The sequence below is a fragment of the Colossoma macropomum genome, unplaced genomic scaffold, assembly GCF_904425465.1.
Source record: "Colossoma macropomum unplaced genomic scaffold, Colossoma_macropomum, whole genome shotgun sequence".
Taxonomy (NCBI): domain Eukaryota; kingdom Metazoa; phylum Chordata; class Actinopteri; order Characiformes; family Serrasalmidae; genus Colossoma; species Colossoma macropomum.
The window spans coordinates 1-19,489 of NW_023496031.1; the positions used below are offsets into that span (position 1 = coordinate 1).

Consider the following 19,489-nt stretch of genomic DNA (forward strand, 5'->3'; position numbering starts at 1 on the left):
TGCTGGATGCTAACTAAATATCAAGTGCCCAACTAAAACAGGAAACGGAACAATTTGGACAATACAGAGTCAAAACATACCTGGTGTAGCAATAAGGCTGATAATGTGAATCTGAAGCTAGGCTTGGTGTTTGTAGCCATGCTACTTAACTAAATGCTAACAGAATGCTTAAACTTAACAATTTCTCAGTTGCATTAAGCTCATCTGTAAAAAGCCTTGGTGTCATTATAGACCCTGATCTGTCCTTCGACGCACATATAACTAATATTACTAGAGCAGCCTTCCTGCATCTCCACAATATTGCTAAATTGAGAAATGCATTCTCTCTACAGGATGCAGAAAAGTTAGTTCATGCATTTATTACCTCAAGGCTAGATTACTGTAATGCCGTGCTGGCTGGATGTCCCAGCAAAAGCCTTAACAAGCTTCAGCTGGTCCAGAACACTGCAGCCAGAGTTCTTACTAGAACCCGAAAGTTCGACCATATCAGCCCAGTTTTATCAACCTTACACTGGTTACCGGTTAAATTTCGGACTGATTATACAATCCTATTACTGACCTATAAAGCTCTAAACAGACTCGCCCCTCAGTACCTGAGTGAACTTCTCTCCCACTATGAACCATCACGCCTACTTAGATCACAAGGTGCTGCTCACTATTAGGGCTTCTCATACAAAGCCCCCCAGCTTTGGAATAATCTTCCTGTTAATGTTCGGGACTCAGACACAGCCTCAGTGTTTAAGTCCAGGCTAAAAACGTACTTGTATAGTCAAGCCTTTGGTAATTAGCTTTCCCTGTCAGTTCTATACCTGCCTGAGTCTCTGCTGCTCTGTTTATACTGTAATCTGTGATCAGTCACCCATTACAGAACTGACTCTCTGTGTGTTTTTCCTTTCTTTCGTTTCTTTGCCGAGTTGATCAGCTGCCCATCCTGTTGCGTCTGATGCTGTTGCCTCGCCTGCCTTGATCAAGTGCCCACTGCTTGCCGGCCCTCTGGACCGGCTTCACCACCACTGAACTTCATGCTGAACAATGCTGTGCAAACCTCACCCTCACAAACTGACCCTCCCGATTATGCTGCTGCTGCTGCTGCTTAAACTAAACTAATCAATTTAACCATTGCTCCACGTGTTTTCCCTGTTGTGTACTACAATACCTTATACTTACAAGGTTTACTATCCGGTGTTGACCAGAGGAGGATGGGTTCCCCTTCTGAGTCTTGATTCCACTCAAGGTTACTTCCTCCTGCTCATGGGGAGTTTTTCCTTGCCACTGTCACCACTGGTGATGCTCATGGGGGCTTGGACCTGGATTTCTTTCTGTAATGCTGATTTTTCTGTAAAGCTCCTTTGTGACAACACCTGTTGTAAAAAGCGCTATATAAATAAACTTTGCTTTGCTGCTTTGCTTTGCTTTACAGAACACAAACATCAAATTACTGACCATAGCCGAGCAAACAGAAATCATAGCAACATAGGTTGTACACTCAGCAGCATCCTTTATTGTACTTAGCCACACTAGACAAATTAAAATGTATACCACCACTGGTTAGCTTGGCTCCAGGTGGCCAGGCGGACCCATGGCATCTCATCTGTGCCCATTCGCCTATACTTCAACACTAGCTAAGAAAGAGACCCACTTTAATTGCTAAATACAAATATTACAGCAGGAACAAAGTAGGCGACATACAATAAAACATACCTTTAATGGCCAGTGCTAAATAAGCAGCTCCAGCACCAGGGAACTCTGCTATAAACACACACCCTGCTGGCTTAGCCTAGCAGCAATTAAATGAAACTGCTCCCAGGACCCCAAGGTGTCTATGTATATGCCTGCTCCTAGGACCTCAGCTGGCTCAGTGCATGCCTGCTCCCATCCTAATTAATGGCATACCCCCCAAAAAAAGGTTCTTCTATTACATTGGCTACAATCCACCTCTTTCAAATGAATGGTGTAGGGGAATCAGAGCAGGTAAGACATCATTTATCATGCACCTCCTGGGCTCCCTTTACCAACACAGGATTATTGAGTCAGCCCTACTAACCATAGGGGTGGCTCCCCTATCCCATGTTGCTGCCCTTCTGGAACTCAACTCAACTCAGACTAATGCATCTGTCAAACCAGTACTTCTTCATAAGCCAGGGCCACTGAATATACAGCCCCCATTCCTGATGGACTTCAGACTAACTGATACACACAGGAATTCCAGTAATCTTGGACCTTATTCCAGCCCAATACACAATTCTGCAAATAGACAAGCTGCCCTTCTTTGAACCCAGAGTCATTCATTTGATCATTGTTTCATCTGTGAGCCTGCTCCTCCAATCTCTTTCCTATATGCTTGCGAACTGTCCTTAGACTCAGTTGTTGCTTTTGAATCCATTCCTCCAGTGTCTCTTCTCAGCCAACAGTGCCATACCTTTTACACAACTGCTAAATCATTGTGCTTTCAAATTTCCATCCTTGGTCAAAATGTATACAAGCTGGGGGGCTGAACCGATAAAACCAATGATGTACCAATGCTTGGGCCATGGTCCTCGCTCGCTCATCTTTAGTAGGGTCAGCTTGTGTATACTTGGTGAAGATGTCAATCAGGATTAAGACATATTCTTTGCCATCACTCGTCAATTCCAAAACTGTGAAATCAATGACCAGGATTAAATTAGATGGGCAGGCTTTAAGGTGCCCCAATATGCATAGACTTTGGGCTTTTCCCAGTACACATTTTTGACACTGTTGGCACCACAGTTCAGTGTCCTTGGCCATATTTGACCAAAAAATATCTGTTCTGTAGCAGCTGAAGAGTTCTTTCTGTGCCCTGGTGCCCATGGTCATTATGTACACTATGCAGGGCCTCTTCCTGTAAGCACTGGCAAAGAAGCAACTCAAAATTTTCTGGTCTGCCACCTGCGGGATAGCTGAGGAAGTACAATACTCCTTCTCACTTGACCAGCCAGTCCCAGTGACGAACCAGAGCCTTGCTGGAACCAGGTAAAGATTTGCACTCTTCTGTCCTTGGACACTGTCCCTCCCTACAGAACCTCCATACTGGTCTGATGACTGGGTCAGCCTTCTGCAACAGATTTTTTTGGGGTGAGCACCCTGGAAATGCACCAACTTCCCTACACTGGTTGTCTGGGATGTTCAGCTGCTCTTTCTCTGAAGCCAGGCCCACTAGTGGTGTACCATCTGTTCCAACAGAAAAATGACCCAGGAGCATTTGCACTTTGACAAGACATCTGCATTTTGATGACTTTTCCCTGGGCAATACTTAGTAGAAATTGAAAGGCTTGTTAAAGTCAGCATTTTGCCAATACTGGGGCAGAGGTAAGTTGCTCTTTCTAAAGCTGAAATGCATGCTCACCCTTCCCATTCCAACCTGTTGTCAGAGAAATATGAAGCCATTCTTTGACCACCTCAGTTTTAGCAGGGTCAGTCGCCACCCCCTCGGAAGAAACCACATGACCCAAGTAGCTCACCTGGTGCTGGAAAAACCAACACTTTGACAGTTTGACTTTCAAGTTTTGCTCCTGGAGCTGGGCAAACACTTCCTCAAGTCTTTCCAAGTGTTGCTGCACAGCAGCCAAAAACACGTAACTTCGTCAAGATACAAAAGCACAGACTGATACCGGCAGTTCCTAAAATTCACCATGAGGTGCTGAAATGTCCCTGGAGCATTACATGGTCCGAATGGCATCTGATTAAATTCGAATAACCCAAATGGGGTGCAAAAAAGCAGTCTTGAATTCATCTTTTTCAGCAAAAGCATTTGGTGGTACCCACTAGTTATGTCAAGAGTGGAGAAACATCTTGCACCAGAGAGGGCATCTAAAGACTATTGTGTCCTGGGAAGGAGATATGCATCATATTTGGCATGTTTTAGAATTCAGCTGTCGATAGTCAACACAAAGTCGAAGACTTCTATCTTTCTTGGTCACCAAGACAATAGCAGAAGAGTAAGGGCTACTGCTTTCTCTAATAACCTGACTATCCAACAGCTGTTGAATGTGAACTTCAATGGTTTCATATTGAGGGGGGGGGGACTCCCTAGATAGGGCTGGTGCACTGGAACATCATCCAGCAGTAGAATCTCATGAGTCTCAAAGTGATGCAACTCAAGTGTCCTCCTCTGGAAAATATGCTACCATACTTTGAGAAAAGGGCTTTGGCATGTGAAACCCGCTGTTCTGTCAACCCCCCAGGAATGGGAAGATCATCAGAACGACTAGTGCACATAGTCATGTCTTGTGTAGAGACAAAACCCAGACAATCTTCCTTAAGAAGGATTGACAGTAACAGGTTTCACTGTTCTCACTGATGTCACTACCACTAATTGTACAGTGCCAATTACATGGCGAGGAGGAAGCCATATGTCAGTGTTGCTGACATTAACAACTGGGGCATACAAAAGACCCTTCTTCATAAAGACATGAGTGGGGGACACAAGCAGGCCTCTGGGAAGATGTCCATCTACAAAGTCCAGAGGATCCAATAGGAACTCTGTTGAATCCAGCTGGAACGATCGAAAATGTGCCAGTACCAGTGCAAACTGCGGACCTTCCATAAAAGGCTTAGAGGCATTGAGAATGGCTTCAACCTTCTCACTGTGTCACAAAGCACACCAAACTGCTGGGACCGCCAACTGCATTGGAGAGAAATGGAAAAGCTAGGAACCATGTTGTTCAAAAAGAATCTGATAACAATCCCCAAGTACAATCATTCCCAAAATGGCGTGATTGCCTTATGACCTTGAGGGGTAACATTCTCAGGGTCTTTTACAATTAGTATTCCTCTCTTTTAACTCAGCCAACTCAGAGGATGGTCCAACTGTAGCCTCACATTGGGACATAAACCAAACTTTACTACTGCACCCCAGATTACAGTGACCCCTGTCATGACCTGGCTGACTCTCCTCCATCCACATGATGGCTTTACACTGTACGTCTAAAAGAGACACATCCCCATCAGCTCCCTATATAAAGTATGGTCCCGAACATTTTCACAGAACTGGTCCCTTAAAACTACATCAGAATTAGTGATGGAACTACTCTTACATTGTTTTACCCTGTCCACCCCCCCATGTTATCATTTAGAAGCATCTCCTTCTAAATGATAACATAAAAACATAGCTTTATCTAAATCAGACATATAACTTGATCTCCTACAGCTTTGTGGATGAGGCAACGACAGCAGTGATGTACATTTTCATTTGTCTAGTGTGGCTAAGTACAATAAGGTATGCTGCCAAGTGTACCTCCTATATTGCTATGGTTTCTGTTTGCTCGGCTATGGCCAATAATTTGATGTTTGTTTGTGTTCTAAGTAGCATGGCTACTCTGGAGGGAGAAAACTTCAAGCGTAGCTTGAGACTCAGATGTCTTTACAGTGGTGGTGATAGGAACCAGGGAGTTTATATGAATGTTGATGATGGAAAATAGTGGAAAATCTGAAATAATAAGTTTTCTTTGTGGACTATTCCCCCCCCCCAGCGCCCTGCATGTATCCCTCCACCATGAATGGAGTTTAAGTTCTCTAAACTATCATAAAACAGTGTCTCAGTCATCAGGCAGTGAATTCATAACCATTTCATGTAGGAACTTTCTGTGAGGGAGCTTTTAGAGGTGGACGTCTGGTTACTATCACCACCACTGTGAACAGTTCTGACTCTGTAAGTTTCTCTAGAACAGAGCATTTCACACCAAACCACTCTGAACGACTCTGTTTACATCTTAACCATGTAACTATGCAGAAAAAAAAATAAATTAAATTTGTGGAATGATATATCAGATTCATGGAAAAACAATTTTTACTATAATTCTAATTAATAAGAGCTATGTTGTTTTGAATCAGTGTTTTCTTCTGGAGTGCAGCTGACAGAGTTTGGGGTGTTTGTATGTGGCAGTGGGCGTGTCATGAATACTAACTGATGGATCTTCTCCATTTTTAGTGTTTTTGGCATTTATAGAAGGACAAGCACGAACAAAAGGTAGGTGTACACACAAACATACGACCTCATAATCTTTTTATACAACTTGAAAACACAGTTTGGCTGTTTCATGACACTTGATTCATGAAGTCAAGATGGGTGCGGGAACTCTAGCGGCTGAGTTTCAAACAAGCTGGAGCATGCATTACATTATGCAACTCAAGTCAAATTTACTTTCATGTCGATTTCAAACAACCAAAGTAAAGAAAAATCAGAAAATCAACAAAATAGGTCATTTGAGCAGGGGTGCCTAAATTTTTGCATACAAACAGTATAACCATCAGAGACAGAATACTCAACTATCTCTCTCTCTCTCTCTCTCTCTCTCTCTCTCTCTCTCTCTTTCAGTGTCCCTGTTTCCAGGGTTCCCCCCTCACCGTCTGTACGTGGCTGATGAGGTCACTCTGAGGTGTAAGGATGGCGGCACTGTTCTCAACAATGATGTAAAATGGTACAAAGATGGAGTCCAGCTCTCCGACAACAATCGAAATGGCAAGTTAGAAATTGCTGCGGCGACAGTGTCGGACTCAGGGAGGTACACCTGTGAGAGTGGAGGCGAGAGGAGTGATGAAGTGGAGATCAAAGTGCTGGGTAGGACATCACAACATTTAAAAAATCAACAACCACATACAAAATCAAATTAAAAAAACCAAAAAAATTGGGACAGTGTGTGAAAAGCAAACAATAACAGAAAGGAGTGGTTAGCATTTAAATTAATAATGGTACAAACTATACTGTAATTTGTATAATATAATATAACAATAACAGGAACAATAATAAAACAATAATGTAACAATATTTATTGTTTTTTGTGGGGTATAAACACAACTGCTCATTCCAAATTTGATGCACTTGCAACACAAAAAAGTTGTTACAGAAGCATGTTTACACTTTTTTAACAGCATTTAATAAACGTGTAGAGACTGAAGGCACAAACTGATTCAGTTTGAAAGAGAATTTTTTTGCTTCTTTAATCTTTATTTTTACAAGTCTTCAACTGTACTGGGTCTTCGTTGTCATATTTTGAGCTTAGGACATACATTTTCAGTGGAAACAGTCCTGGGCTGCAGGCAGGTCACACTTTCTGATTACGCAGCTGTGCTGCTATAAAACGTTTTTTTTTTTGTGTCATGGTGAAATAAATATGGACATCCCTAAAAAAAGACATCATTTAAAGGGCAACTTATGTCTCTCCAAAATGTGTTCAGTGTTAATGGAGCTTTCACAGATGTGCAGGTTACCCACTAATACCCCCTCACACACCATGACAGATGCTGGATTTTAAACTTTATGCTGGTAACAATCTGGATGGTCCTTTTCTTCTTTGGTCCGGTAAACAATGTTGATTATTTCTATAAACAATCTGGACTCGTCAGACCACAATACACATTTCCACTGAGCATCAGTCTGTTTCAGATTAGCTCAGGCCCAGAGAAGTTGGCCGTGTTTCTGGACATTCCACTGTATCTAGTACAGTTTTAACTTGCATTTGTGGATACAGCACTGAACAGTGTTTATTGATGACTCTTTGTCAAAGTATTCCTGAGCTCTTGTAGTGATATAATCACAGAAACATGTTGGTTTTTAATGCAGTGCTGTCTGAGGGGTCAAAGGTCACAGGCATTCAGTTTTGTTTTTTGGCCTTTTCCTTTATGCACCCAGATTTCTAAGAAATATTGGTCTTAAGCTGTTGGATTGTTTGCAGATGCATTTTTGCCAAAACAATCCATGCTCACTCTTAAAGGACTCCTGGCTGCTCCTTTGTATGATTACAACACCTCTTTTAAAATGTTTTCTAAACATTACACAATGTTCATAGTCTTAAATTGCCCCAGCCCCATTTTTTTAAATTGCAATTTGTAATATAATAAAAAAGCAATAGTTTGGTGAAAAATGTAAACATTTTCCTATTTACCTGAAATGTAGTCAGTCAGCAAAGAGTGAAGTTTGCTTCTTTATTTTTATTACTTGAGTAATGAGGCTAAAGTAGCTACAAAACATAATAAACTCATACTTTACCAATTAGCATTATGCTTAAATGCTTTCAACAAAATTAAATCAGATAAAAATGAGTTAAGTATGTTTGTCCCATGTTGTTTCTTAGTTTTAAAAAGCTAGAAGGTTATATAAGATGTGTCCAGAATGATGGACAGAGCTGTAGAATGTTCTAAAAGGACTGAGAAGGCTGTAGAACATCAAAAATGAAGTTATAATAAAATGAACATCCAAACTAAAATTCAGATAAAAGTAATATCCAGAATGAAGTTCTAATAAAATAATATCTGGAATGAAGTTCTAATAAAAATCACATCCAACATAAAGTTTTGATAAAATTAGCATCTAAAATAAAATTAAGATAAAATTAACATCCATAATGTAGTTCTAATAAAATTTATATCCACAATAAAGTTCTAATAAAATTAATATCCAGAATGAGGTTCTAATAAAAATAATATTCAGAAAGACGTTTTAATATTATTACTTCAATTTATCTATTATAAAAAATTATAAATTAATAATTACAGTGTAGCATTTACAGTATGCAACAACTCGTTGTTATTCTGAAATATTGCATAAAACATTTGTAACACCCTTTGGTGTCTAGTTTATAAGATTTAATTGTACAGAATATAATAAAAATAAGAAGTAATATAAATATATGTATAATAAGTATAATAAAGTGTAATAAGTGATTGTAAATTTTGTATGAAACTTTTCTTCATTTTTATAAATATTATGCTGTGGCTGATGTGCTATATTTTCAGTTCTCTCTCTCTCTCTCTCTCTCTCTCTCTCTCTCTCTCTCTCTCTTTCTCTCCTCCTCCTCTGGCAGACATGGTGCCCCTGGCATCGCTCTCTTTTTTAAACAGAGCGAAGACTGTTCTAGGTAAAGGAGGTGCGGTTCTCATGGAGCTCTACGTGGAGGAGGGGCTGAATGACTGGTGGTGTCGTTATACAGAAGGTGAAGGTGAAAAGTGGCTCCCTTTGCTGCCAGAGAAGTGGACGAACAGCAACCGCAGTGTGGTCATACACGCTAACGTTGAACATGTAGGCGGCAGGATCTTCTGGTGCATGAACACTAAGGGGAGTCCAAAGGAGGAGCGTCCACGCAGTAACGCCGTCAAGCTCACAGCTACAGGTGAGATCTTCAGTTCCAGAGGCGCTCAGTCTGAGGCCCTGAGTGGGTTCATGCTCTGTGTGGTTTCATGCAACAACACCTGCTGTAGGGCACAGAATGGTTTGACGAAGATACATGCAGACTAAAAGCTTCCCAGCAGTAATAGTTTTTAAAACCATTTTTCAATTTGCAATGGATTTTACAAAGGAATTCCGTTTACAAATTCTGGTAATAATTTATTTCTTACTAGTCAACACTAACTTTGTACCAGTCAATATAGAATATTTGTTTGTGGAATTTTAATTTTCAAAGGGGCAAACTGAATTCCTGAGATCAAGAAAAATCATCTTGCCATAGTAAATAGAATTTCGACATGTCAATTAAATTTTTAATTGTAATAGAGATACCAAATGTTAAACTTTTGATTTATGTAGAACTTGTTACGGCAATTATATGGATTTGGAAAAAGGCTTTAATTATTAGCAAATTAAGACAAATTTTATGACAAATTAAGTCTTACATACCAAAATATAATCCCTATAATTAAATTCAGATTTTTAGATTTTTTAAGTCTATTTTTATGTTTTTTTTTCAAGTATCAACTTTTTGTCTCGATTAAAAGTTAAAAGTATATTTTCCAAACAGTTTACTTGTATTTGCAGCACTTCTCTTAAAACTCTATTTCTGAGAATTTAGATTTTCTTTGTGTCTTTTTTATTCATTTCTTTCATTGTCTCTATTTTGGCAGCCAAATAGAGCTTCATTTGGTCAGTCTTTAAATTCTATGGCCTCATTTAAATATGTATTATGATTGGCTCTTGGTTAGGAGACTAGTGAAAATGCCACAATGTTAAAAAGACACTGGTGTGTTAATCACTGGCATGGTGTCTTTATGAATAGCGCTTATGTACTGTGCTGCACATTTTGTGTGGTTTAGCATGGTTATCGTCAAATTTTATGAATCTGAATCATTGTTCCTAGCGTTGCTTTCAGGGGCCCTGCCACTACAATTATCCAAGATGTCTTGGTCTGCTGAAGCATTAAGATTTCCCTTCACTGGAACTAAGGGTTCTAGACCAACTCCTGAAAAACAGCCCCATATCATCATCTCTCCTCCACCAAACTTTACAGCTGGCACAGTATATATATATATATATATATATATATATATATATATATATATATATATATATATACTCTATATGGAAAAAATATATATCTCTCCCACTTTTCTGTCTGTCTTTCTCCTAGAGAAAATGGTGATGCTGCAGATATCCCAAAGGCCAGCGTGGTCGGGTGATACTGTCTCTCTGAGCTGTGATGTGAAGGGTGGTGCACAGGTGGACCAGGCTGTGTTTTATAAGGATGGGACAGAAATCAAAAACGATGCATCAAAGGATACAGTTGTCATCTCAAATGTTGCAAAGTCTGACCAAGGCATGTACGCCTGCAACGCCACCTACAGGTTCACCCACATCAGTGAAGATGCACCAACCCATAACATGCTCTCCGATCAACAGATTCTTACAGTCATAGGTAACATAAACACAGTAATAACAGCACCAATGCACAACAATACACAGTGACAATACAGTACAAGAACAAAGTTGTAAACAAATCACAGTGATGTCAAAATACACATATTAATATGTTCATAATAATTCATAAACACTCACAATCCATTCATAATACAGTCATGTCACATTCATACAACATTCATGATGCATCAATAAAGCATTCATAACACATTCATAACACAATCATATCATTTCACATCATTGATAAAACATTTATAACATTCAGATACATTTATGCGTAATATATTTTACCTAAGGAATTTATATTTCCTGCTTTATTTGGGGGAAAAAGTTTCATTCAACAGTTTCATGTGGTATTTGTTTACCATGACTGTATATATGACTAATGTGTTTGATGTGGTAGACGGTCCTCCTATGGCCCACCTGGACTGTGAGAAACTGTACTGTGAGTGCCAGAAGTGTAGAGATTCTGACTCCTACCGCTGGCATTACACTCCCCCTGGAGAAACACGAACAGTGGTACTGGAGGAGTCTGACTACTACATCAGCTCTAAGTGGGCTGGGACGTACACCTGCTCTGCCAAATTTGAGGGGATAGGCCAGTCCCGCCACAGCAACGAGTGTATCCTGAAAGGTAAACACACACTTTCATACTCTCTTTTTGTCTTGAACAGGTACTTTTCACACTTCCATCTTTCAGTGAGGTGATCATGTTGGTCCCCATGCTGAGCTGATCTGCCCTAATGTCATCCTTAAAAAATGCCCTTTAGGATCCAATCCACTTGGACCCATTTACATAGTGTTATTAGGTAATGTAGTGGTTAATGCCACTGCCCTCCATACAGCAATTTCCCTGCATAGGTATGCATGTTTGCTTTTCTTTGGTACAGATGTTAGCTGTACCAATAGGAATTCTTGGGCAGGTTTTGTCCTGGCTTGTCTTGTGTCAAACCAGACTAGTCCTAATTGAAGCCAGACTAGTCCTGTGTCAAGCCAAACCTTTCTGAGGCAAGCCAGACTCGTCCTTAGGCAAGTCAAGCTGGCCCTGAGGCAAGCCAGGCTAGTCTTGAGTGAAGTCAGAATAGTTCTGTGTCAAGCTAGTTTAGTCTTGAGCCAAGCCACGCTAGTCCTGGGTCAGGCTACTCCTGAGTCAAACCAGACTACTCCTTAGTCAAGCCAGCATAGGTTTAAGTCAAGACAGATGATTCCCAAGCCCCATGGTTGGTACAGTGTAGTTGGTAAAACAGCTCCCTCTCCACCTGGGCAAGCACTCTATGCTATATCTGCCTGCATTTGTAGCATAAATAAAAATATTATTAAAAGTGCCTCTCAGATGCAGAAAAGTGCCTCTCAGATGCAGTAAATGTTGAATTCCAGAAAGTTGATTCCAAGTCAAATCAGGCTAGTCTCAAGTCAGACAAATCCTGAGTAAACCCAGACTAGTTCTGAGTCAAGCCAGGCTGGTCCTGAGCCAAGCCAGGCTAGTCTTGAGTCAAGCCAGCCTGGTCCTGAGCCACGCCAGGTTTGTCTTGAGTCAAGCCAGGCTGGTCTTGAAGCAAGCCAGGCTAGTCTTGAGTCAAGCCAGGCTGGTCTTGAAGCAAGCCAGGCTAGTCTTGAGGCAATCCAAGCTAGTTCTAAGGCAAGCCAGACTAGTCCTGAGTCAAACCAAGCTAGTCTTGGTCAAGTCCCAAGCCCCAAAGTTGGTATAGTGTAGTGGGTAACACAGATTCCTCCCACCTAGACAAGCACACCACTCTATATCTGCATTTATACGATGATTGAAAAATATTTTTAAAAGTTTTCGCCAAATGCAGTAAATGTAAATGTAATGGAGGCAAACTGATCCCAAGTCAAACTGGACTACTCTGGAGTCAGATAAATCCTGAGTTAAGCCTGTCTGGTTCTTAATCAAGCCAGGCTGGTTCTGAGTCAAGCCAGGCTAATCCTGATTCAGGCAAGATTTGTCCTGATGCAAGCCAGGCTAGTCCTGATTCAAGCCAAGCTGATCCTGAGGCAAGCAATTAGTCTGTTGGAAATCCAAGGTAGTCTTGAGTCAAGACAGACAAGCCTCAAGCCCCACAGGTGGTATAGTGTAGTGGGGAACATAGCTCCCTCTCCACATTGGCAAGTACACCATGCAATATCTGCCGGCATTTGTATCTTAAATAAAAATATTATTAAAAGTGCATACCAGATGTGGTAAATGTAAATGTAATGGAGGTAAATTGATCCCAAGTCAAACTGGGCTAGTCCTGAGTCAGACAAATCCTGAGTTAAACCAGACACACACTGGATCAGATTTACACAAACATCAAATAGGCATTCAGGGCAGTCCCTCACCCCCACCTTGGAAATTCGGACCATCTCTCTGTTATGCTAATTCTAGCATACAGGCCACTGCCAACCAGAAGCATGCCATCTGTGGAATGTGTTCAGAGAGGCTGCCACTGTCAAACAACACGTTAAACTGGGGGAGTATGCTGAGTCTGTGATGGGATTCATATCCAAGTGTGTGGAAGATGACCGTCATCAAGAATATCACCACACATGCCAACCAGAAACCCTGGCTCACCAGAGAGGTACATGCACTTCTGCTAGAGTCAACTTGAACGGAGCGTGAGAGCAGCAAGGCATGCTCATGGTCCGAAAATCCAGAGGCACTTCACTGGCTCAAAAGACCCCAGGCACTTGCGGCAAGGTATCCAGTCCATCACAGACTACAGGTCCCCCCCACCACCACCCTGCGATGACAACACTGACTTCCTCAACACTCTCAATACCTACTTCAGCTGGTTTGAGAAAAATAACACTACCACAGTAATGAAAGCCCCTCTCAGTCTGGATGTACTCTGTCTCGACCCAGCTGATGTCCAGAGGACCTTACACAGGGTCAACCCACGGAAAGCTGCAGGTCCTAACAACATACCAGGGTGTGTACTCAGGGAATGTGCTGACCAACTGACACACATCCTCACAGACATCTATAACACCTCCCTGAGCCAAAGCATCGTTCCCTTGGGCTTCAAGGCCACTTCTATCACACCACTACCAAAGAAGTCACCAGCATCAACACTTAATGACTACCGCCCTATAGCACTCACTCCCATCATGATGAAGTGCTCTGAAAATTTGGTCAGAAATCACATAACATCGAGACTCCCGACAACGCTTGACCCACTCCAGTTTGCATACCACCCTAACCGCTCCACTGATGATGCCATATCAGCAGCACTTCACATGAGTCTGGCCCATCTGGAGAATAACAACAGGCATGTGCAGATGCTCCTCATCGACTTCAGCTCCACCTTCAATACAGTCATCCCCATGCACTTGGTATGGAAACTTGTTAAGGAAACCCATTAGGCATCAACACTCTACTGTGCAACTGGTTACTGGACTTCCTCACAGACAGACCCCAGACGAGTTGAGAGAAACATCTCTAAAACTATCATCATGAACACTGGAGTTCCCCAGGGCTGTGTGCTGAGCCCTCTGTTGTTCACCCTCATGACTCATGACTGTTGTGCCAAGTACAACTCGAACCACATTATTAAGTTTGCAGACGATACAACAGTCGTGGGCCATGACATTATCAGCAACGATGATGATTCGGCCTACAGAGAGGAAGTGAACCAACTCATCATATGGTGTGAAAATAACAACTTGTCACTGATTGTCGACAAGACAATGGAAATTATTGTCGACTTCAGGAGGAAGCACATGGTACATACTCCACTTACAATCCATGGTAACACTGTGGAGTCAGTGAGAAGCACCAAGTTTTTGGGAGTGCACATCACGGACGACCTGACATGGACTACACACTCCACCTCCCTTGTCATGAGGGCACAGCAGCGCCTTCGCTCCCTATGACAGATAAGAAGCACACACCCCCCTCCTCACAACTTTCTACAGAGGCACTATAAACAACATCTTGACCAGCAGCCTCCCAGGGTGGTATGGCAGCTGCACTGCCGCAGACAAGAAGTCCTTCCAGTCAGTGGTGAGTATGGCAGAGAGAATCATCAGAACCCCACTTCCATCCATACAAGATCTCTACCTGTCATGCAACCTCAGCAGAGTCACCAAGATATTCCGAGACCCCACCCACCCTGCCCATGGACTGTTCAGCCTTCTGCCCTCTGGCAAATGCTACTGCAGCATGTGGTGCAAGGTCGCCAGACTCAGCAGGGGCTTCTTCCCACAATACTTTTTCTATACAACCTACTAAATGCGTAGCTTTTTAATTATTAATATTGTCATAGATCTGGTCACACTGGAGTTGTTTCCAACAGATCCTCCTGATGCGTTCAACGCCCAAGAAAACACTGAGGAGCAGTTATCAGAGGTAAATAATTCTCAGGCATAAATCAGCAATGTGTGATGTGAAATAACATCAGCACAGTTTGTTTAGTCCCTGACATTTATGCAGTTGTAAAATCATGAATGTGCCAGCTGCCCATGCCATAGCAATGCTTGCTTTTCAATTCGATTTATACACTGTTGTGTACAATGATTAGTGATGTATTAAATACCACCCAAGCATTTAAAACACGTCCCACTCATCATATAAGCAGTAAGGATAATAGTAAAATGATTAAACATGTTCAAGAGTTGAGAAAAGTGAGAAGTTGAACAATGAATAACCTGTAAATGATGAAAGGAGGAGTAATAAAAGTTAAATAAAAGTTATTAGTTGTAGTTTATTTTATGCACTGTTTGGAGATGATGAAAAAAAGATTTAAAAGAGAGTTGCTTTGCCCTCTGTTTATATATCAATACTATGTCTTAAAGGTGCCTCAGGAGGCAGAGATACAGCTGTCACATTTGCTGCCTGACTGTGACCCTCCTCAGGCCAAGCATTTAAGGACAGAAGAGATGGTGGACATCCAGCGTCAGCTTCTACAGGAGGTTTCAGCGCTTCGTAAGGTGCAGGAAGAGCTGTTGAAGGTTGAGAGAGAAAAGCTGGAACTTGAAAAAGAAAAACTACAACTGCAGAAAAAAGAAATATAAAGGTATTTAATAAGTAATATTTCAGAAATAGTAGCTATCTCATGTCTTTCTTTAATGTCAGGATCAGACAACACAAATTCAGCCTGATTCTGAACAGCAATGTGGCATCTGGGACACCCTGATGAAAAGTCTGGCATGTCAGAATTTTTTGTATTTTCCTGCCTAGTCTGACGTCTCACGACGCATTTCTTGATGTTGACCAATAGGCTGACAGAGCGCTGTCTGGCACACATATGCAAACACAGTGAAAAGAAAGTGATGTTGCTGTTACAGCTGTCAGGAGGAACAATGAAAGAGAGGCAAGGTTCTCTGAGCTGTGGCAGCAGGACCCCTGCCTTTCTGACACTTCCTCGAGCGAGAACCATAACAGTCCAAAAAGATAAATGTTCAAGAGAAACATTGTTTATAGCATCTGTTTACATACAGCAGACCTGGTAGCTGCTTTTGTATGATGTTTTAGATATGTTAAGTTCTCTTTGAAGGACAGACAGCCCACACTGTCCTCTTCTGATACCCAGGAACATCTCCACAATGCTTTTTATTTCTTTTCTTTTTCTTTTCAGAACACAAAACTGCCAGCATCACACAGTCACATTTATCACATATTGTGTCCCATCGACTATACCAAGTAAATTTGGAAATCCAGCAATGCTGAAGAATTTCCTTTGTTTGAATTTGCTCTGCACCGATTATTGGGATCTTGATAAAGTTCCTTACTCTCCTGCAGAGGGCATTTGACACAGCATTCACCACACAACTCTCAGATGGCTGGTTCATGTATGTTCATATTACGAGCGAAAGTGACTCAAATCTTTCACTAATGTGAAGAAACCTGCGTCATGAAATGACCAGCATTCACATCATAATCAATAATGTCACGAGAATGAATCACATGCGTCCCAAACAGCAAACAAACTAACGAGAAGAGCGAGTCTTCGCTGCGGAGATAATCAGTTCTGAGCAGGTATGAAGGTGAAAAAAGGGTCATATATGATGTTTTTCCACCATTTACTGGTTCTAACTTAAGGTTAAGTGCTGCTGCTGCATTAACGATAAATGATGGCGCACATGCAGTAAAAAGGTGCCACAGTACTAAAGCTCATATAGACGTGATGGTTAGGTGTCCACATATTTTGTACATATGTGTACATATGATTTTTAGGTGGTGCAGCCTCAGTGATCTGCAGAAATGCAGAAATTAACCTAAAACATCTCTCTGTCTGCTTTCTCCCCCTCTCCCATCTATCTATCTATCTATCTATCTATCTATCTAGAGAATGAGAGTGGACGGCCCAACTTCATTGCGCCACTGGTGGTGGGGCTGTTTGTGGCAGGGTTGCTGATACTGTTGGTGACATTGTTTATCTGCAACAGACTCAAGAACAAGGGTGTGGACAATGAATACATGCAACATAAATACAATAGTACTAATAATTTTTCACTTTAAATTAATTGCTTTCGACTTAATCTTTTTTAAGTTTTATTTTTGTAACTATTTTTGCAAATGTCTTTCTGTGGTGTCAGATCTCAGGACCTCATAAGTTTTATCCTTAATACTTTTATTTTTCTGTGTTTGTGTAAAACACTTTGAATTGCCACTGTGAAAACATAAACGACAATCTGAGGGGTCCAAGCACTTAGTAGTCCAGTGAAGCCTAATGTGCAATCATGGGGAAACATAATAAACAGAAGAAAAAATGATAGGCAGCCATCTAGAGTTTATAAAAAGTTCTCCTTTGTCAAGACTGTCAATGAGGCCATTAGACATTCTTTTCTACACTACACACTACAATCAACAAAAGCAAAAGCACAAACATAACCAGGCGGACAGTCCACAATGGGTCAAGCAAAAGGCAGGTCAAAAAACAGGGCAAATTAGTCAGAACCAGAAATATACACAGCACAGAAGAAAATGCGCAGTAGTTCTTAGGAAAGAAGCAATACCTCGCAGAGAACCTATCCTACAAGCCAGGGCTTTATACTAAACTAATCATTGGACTACAAGTAAACATAATCAGTACTGTGGAGAGTTAGAGCGCTGATTGGAGCGTGAGAGTGAGGCAGGAGTCACATGATCCCCCAGGGGGTTCTGGGAGATGGAGTTCAAAGAGGCCTCAGAGACAAAAGGAGTCGTGACAGTAGGGTTTTGCAAAAAGAAGTTGAAAAGTTTCCCTATGGCAAACTGGGGTCAGTTTTGTTGCATGATATATATATATATATATATATATATATATATATATATATATATATATATATATATATATATATGGAATTTCGTCAGAATCATAAAGTAGTTTCCACTGTTTTAGTCAAATATAGTCTAATCCAGAAGAATAAGTTGGCTTGTGGTGGCCATATTGTTTATAATGTAAAAAATGTTTTGAGTAAAACTTAAGTCTCTTCTGAATGTTTTGGGTGATGATCAGGCAAAAATCCAGAGACTAGTTTTGCAAATTAACTCAAAAACTAAGTGGGTGGAGTACAAAGTAATCCAGGCTGGATTTGTTCAGCAGGTTTCAATGAATCAGAAGAAAAATTAATTTTGTCTCTATTTCACTCTGATCTAAAGCAAAAATAGGTTTAAAATATATGTGAAAGTTTGTGTATGTGGTGTAGTGCCCAACTGGGGTCACTGTTGTTGTATAGGGTCAGGGTCAGCACGTGAACACAGCCTCCAAGTTTTGTGTTTTTACAAACTTACAGTTTGGGTTCCGCAAATTTTGTGGTCATGATCTAAGCAAATTCTCCTTCAAACTGACAGTCATGACAATTGTATGCAAACACCTGACAAATTCTTGTTATTCCGATAAGTTACTGTACACTAAAATGCACAGCCAATGGCATAATAAATGCTAATTTTGGGGATAAATGCTACATGGTGTCAAACGCATATCTGGTGCAACAGTGCCAGTTCAAAAGATACGACCTCCTGGCCATGGACAACTGACAGTGATGGACCAAATAACAGTGGCCAACTGTCTATTTCTAAATGGTTATTTTCATTTGCTTCATACCTACATATCATCTTCACGACTTATGCACAAAAATATGTTTCTCAGTCTTCTTACAGGCTGAAAAGAAAAACCTACAATACCAGTGATGATATACCAGTAACCATATGGACAAAAAATATTGGCATGTACCTCTTAATCATTGAATTCAGGTTTTTAATTCAGGTGTCCCATTTCCACAAATGTATAAAATCAACTACCTAGCCATGCAGCCTGCCTTTACACACATTAGTGAAAGAATGGGTGGTTGTAAAGAGCTCACTGAATTTGAGCATGGTGCTGTACTAGGATTACAAATTTTCATTCCTCCTAGATTTTCCACAATCAACTGTGAGTGTATTATTGAAAAGTGGAAGCGTTTAGGAACCACAGCAACTCATCCATGAAGTGTCAGACCAGGTGAAGTTACAGAGCGGGTCTCCGAATTCTGAGGAGCATAGAGCATAAAAGACACCAATGCTCTGCTGATCAATAACTGCAGAGTTCAAACCTCCTCTGGCAGCAACATCAGCACAGAAACTGCGCCGGGAGCTTCATGGCAGGGTTTCCATGGCCGAGCAGCTGCATATAAGCCTTACATCACCAAGCACAATGCCAAGCGTCGGATGGAGTGGAGTAAAGGGCCTCCACTGGACTCTGGAGCAGAGGACCTGTATTCTCTGGAGTGATGAATCAGCTTCTCTATCTGTCAGTCTGATGGACGAGTCTGGGTTTGGCGAATGCCAGGAGAACGTTACCTGCCTGACTGCACTGTGCCAGCTGTAGAGTTTGGTGGAGGAGAGATGATGATATGGGGCTGTTTTTCAGGGGTTGATCTAGAACC

At 41.2% G+C, this 19,489-nt stretch overlaps 1 protein-coding gene across 1 annotated transcript; it reads left to right on the plus strand.

Moving 5' to 3' along the window:
• Positions 1–6,334: 6,334 nt before the first annotated feature.
• Positions 6,335–17,252, plus strand: LOC118804089 (obscurin-like; the record flags this gene model as incomplete). Its single annotated transcript, XM_036564715.1, has 7 exons — positions 6,335–6,577; positions 8,820–9,125; positions 10,356–10,640; positions 11,046–11,276; positions 14,938–14,990; positions 15,437–15,657; positions 16,930–17,252. Coding segments are annotated over 6 exons (1,337 nt in total), but the record flags the coding sequence as incomplete, so codon positions are not given.
• Positions 17,253–19,489: the final 2,237 nt, after the last annotated feature.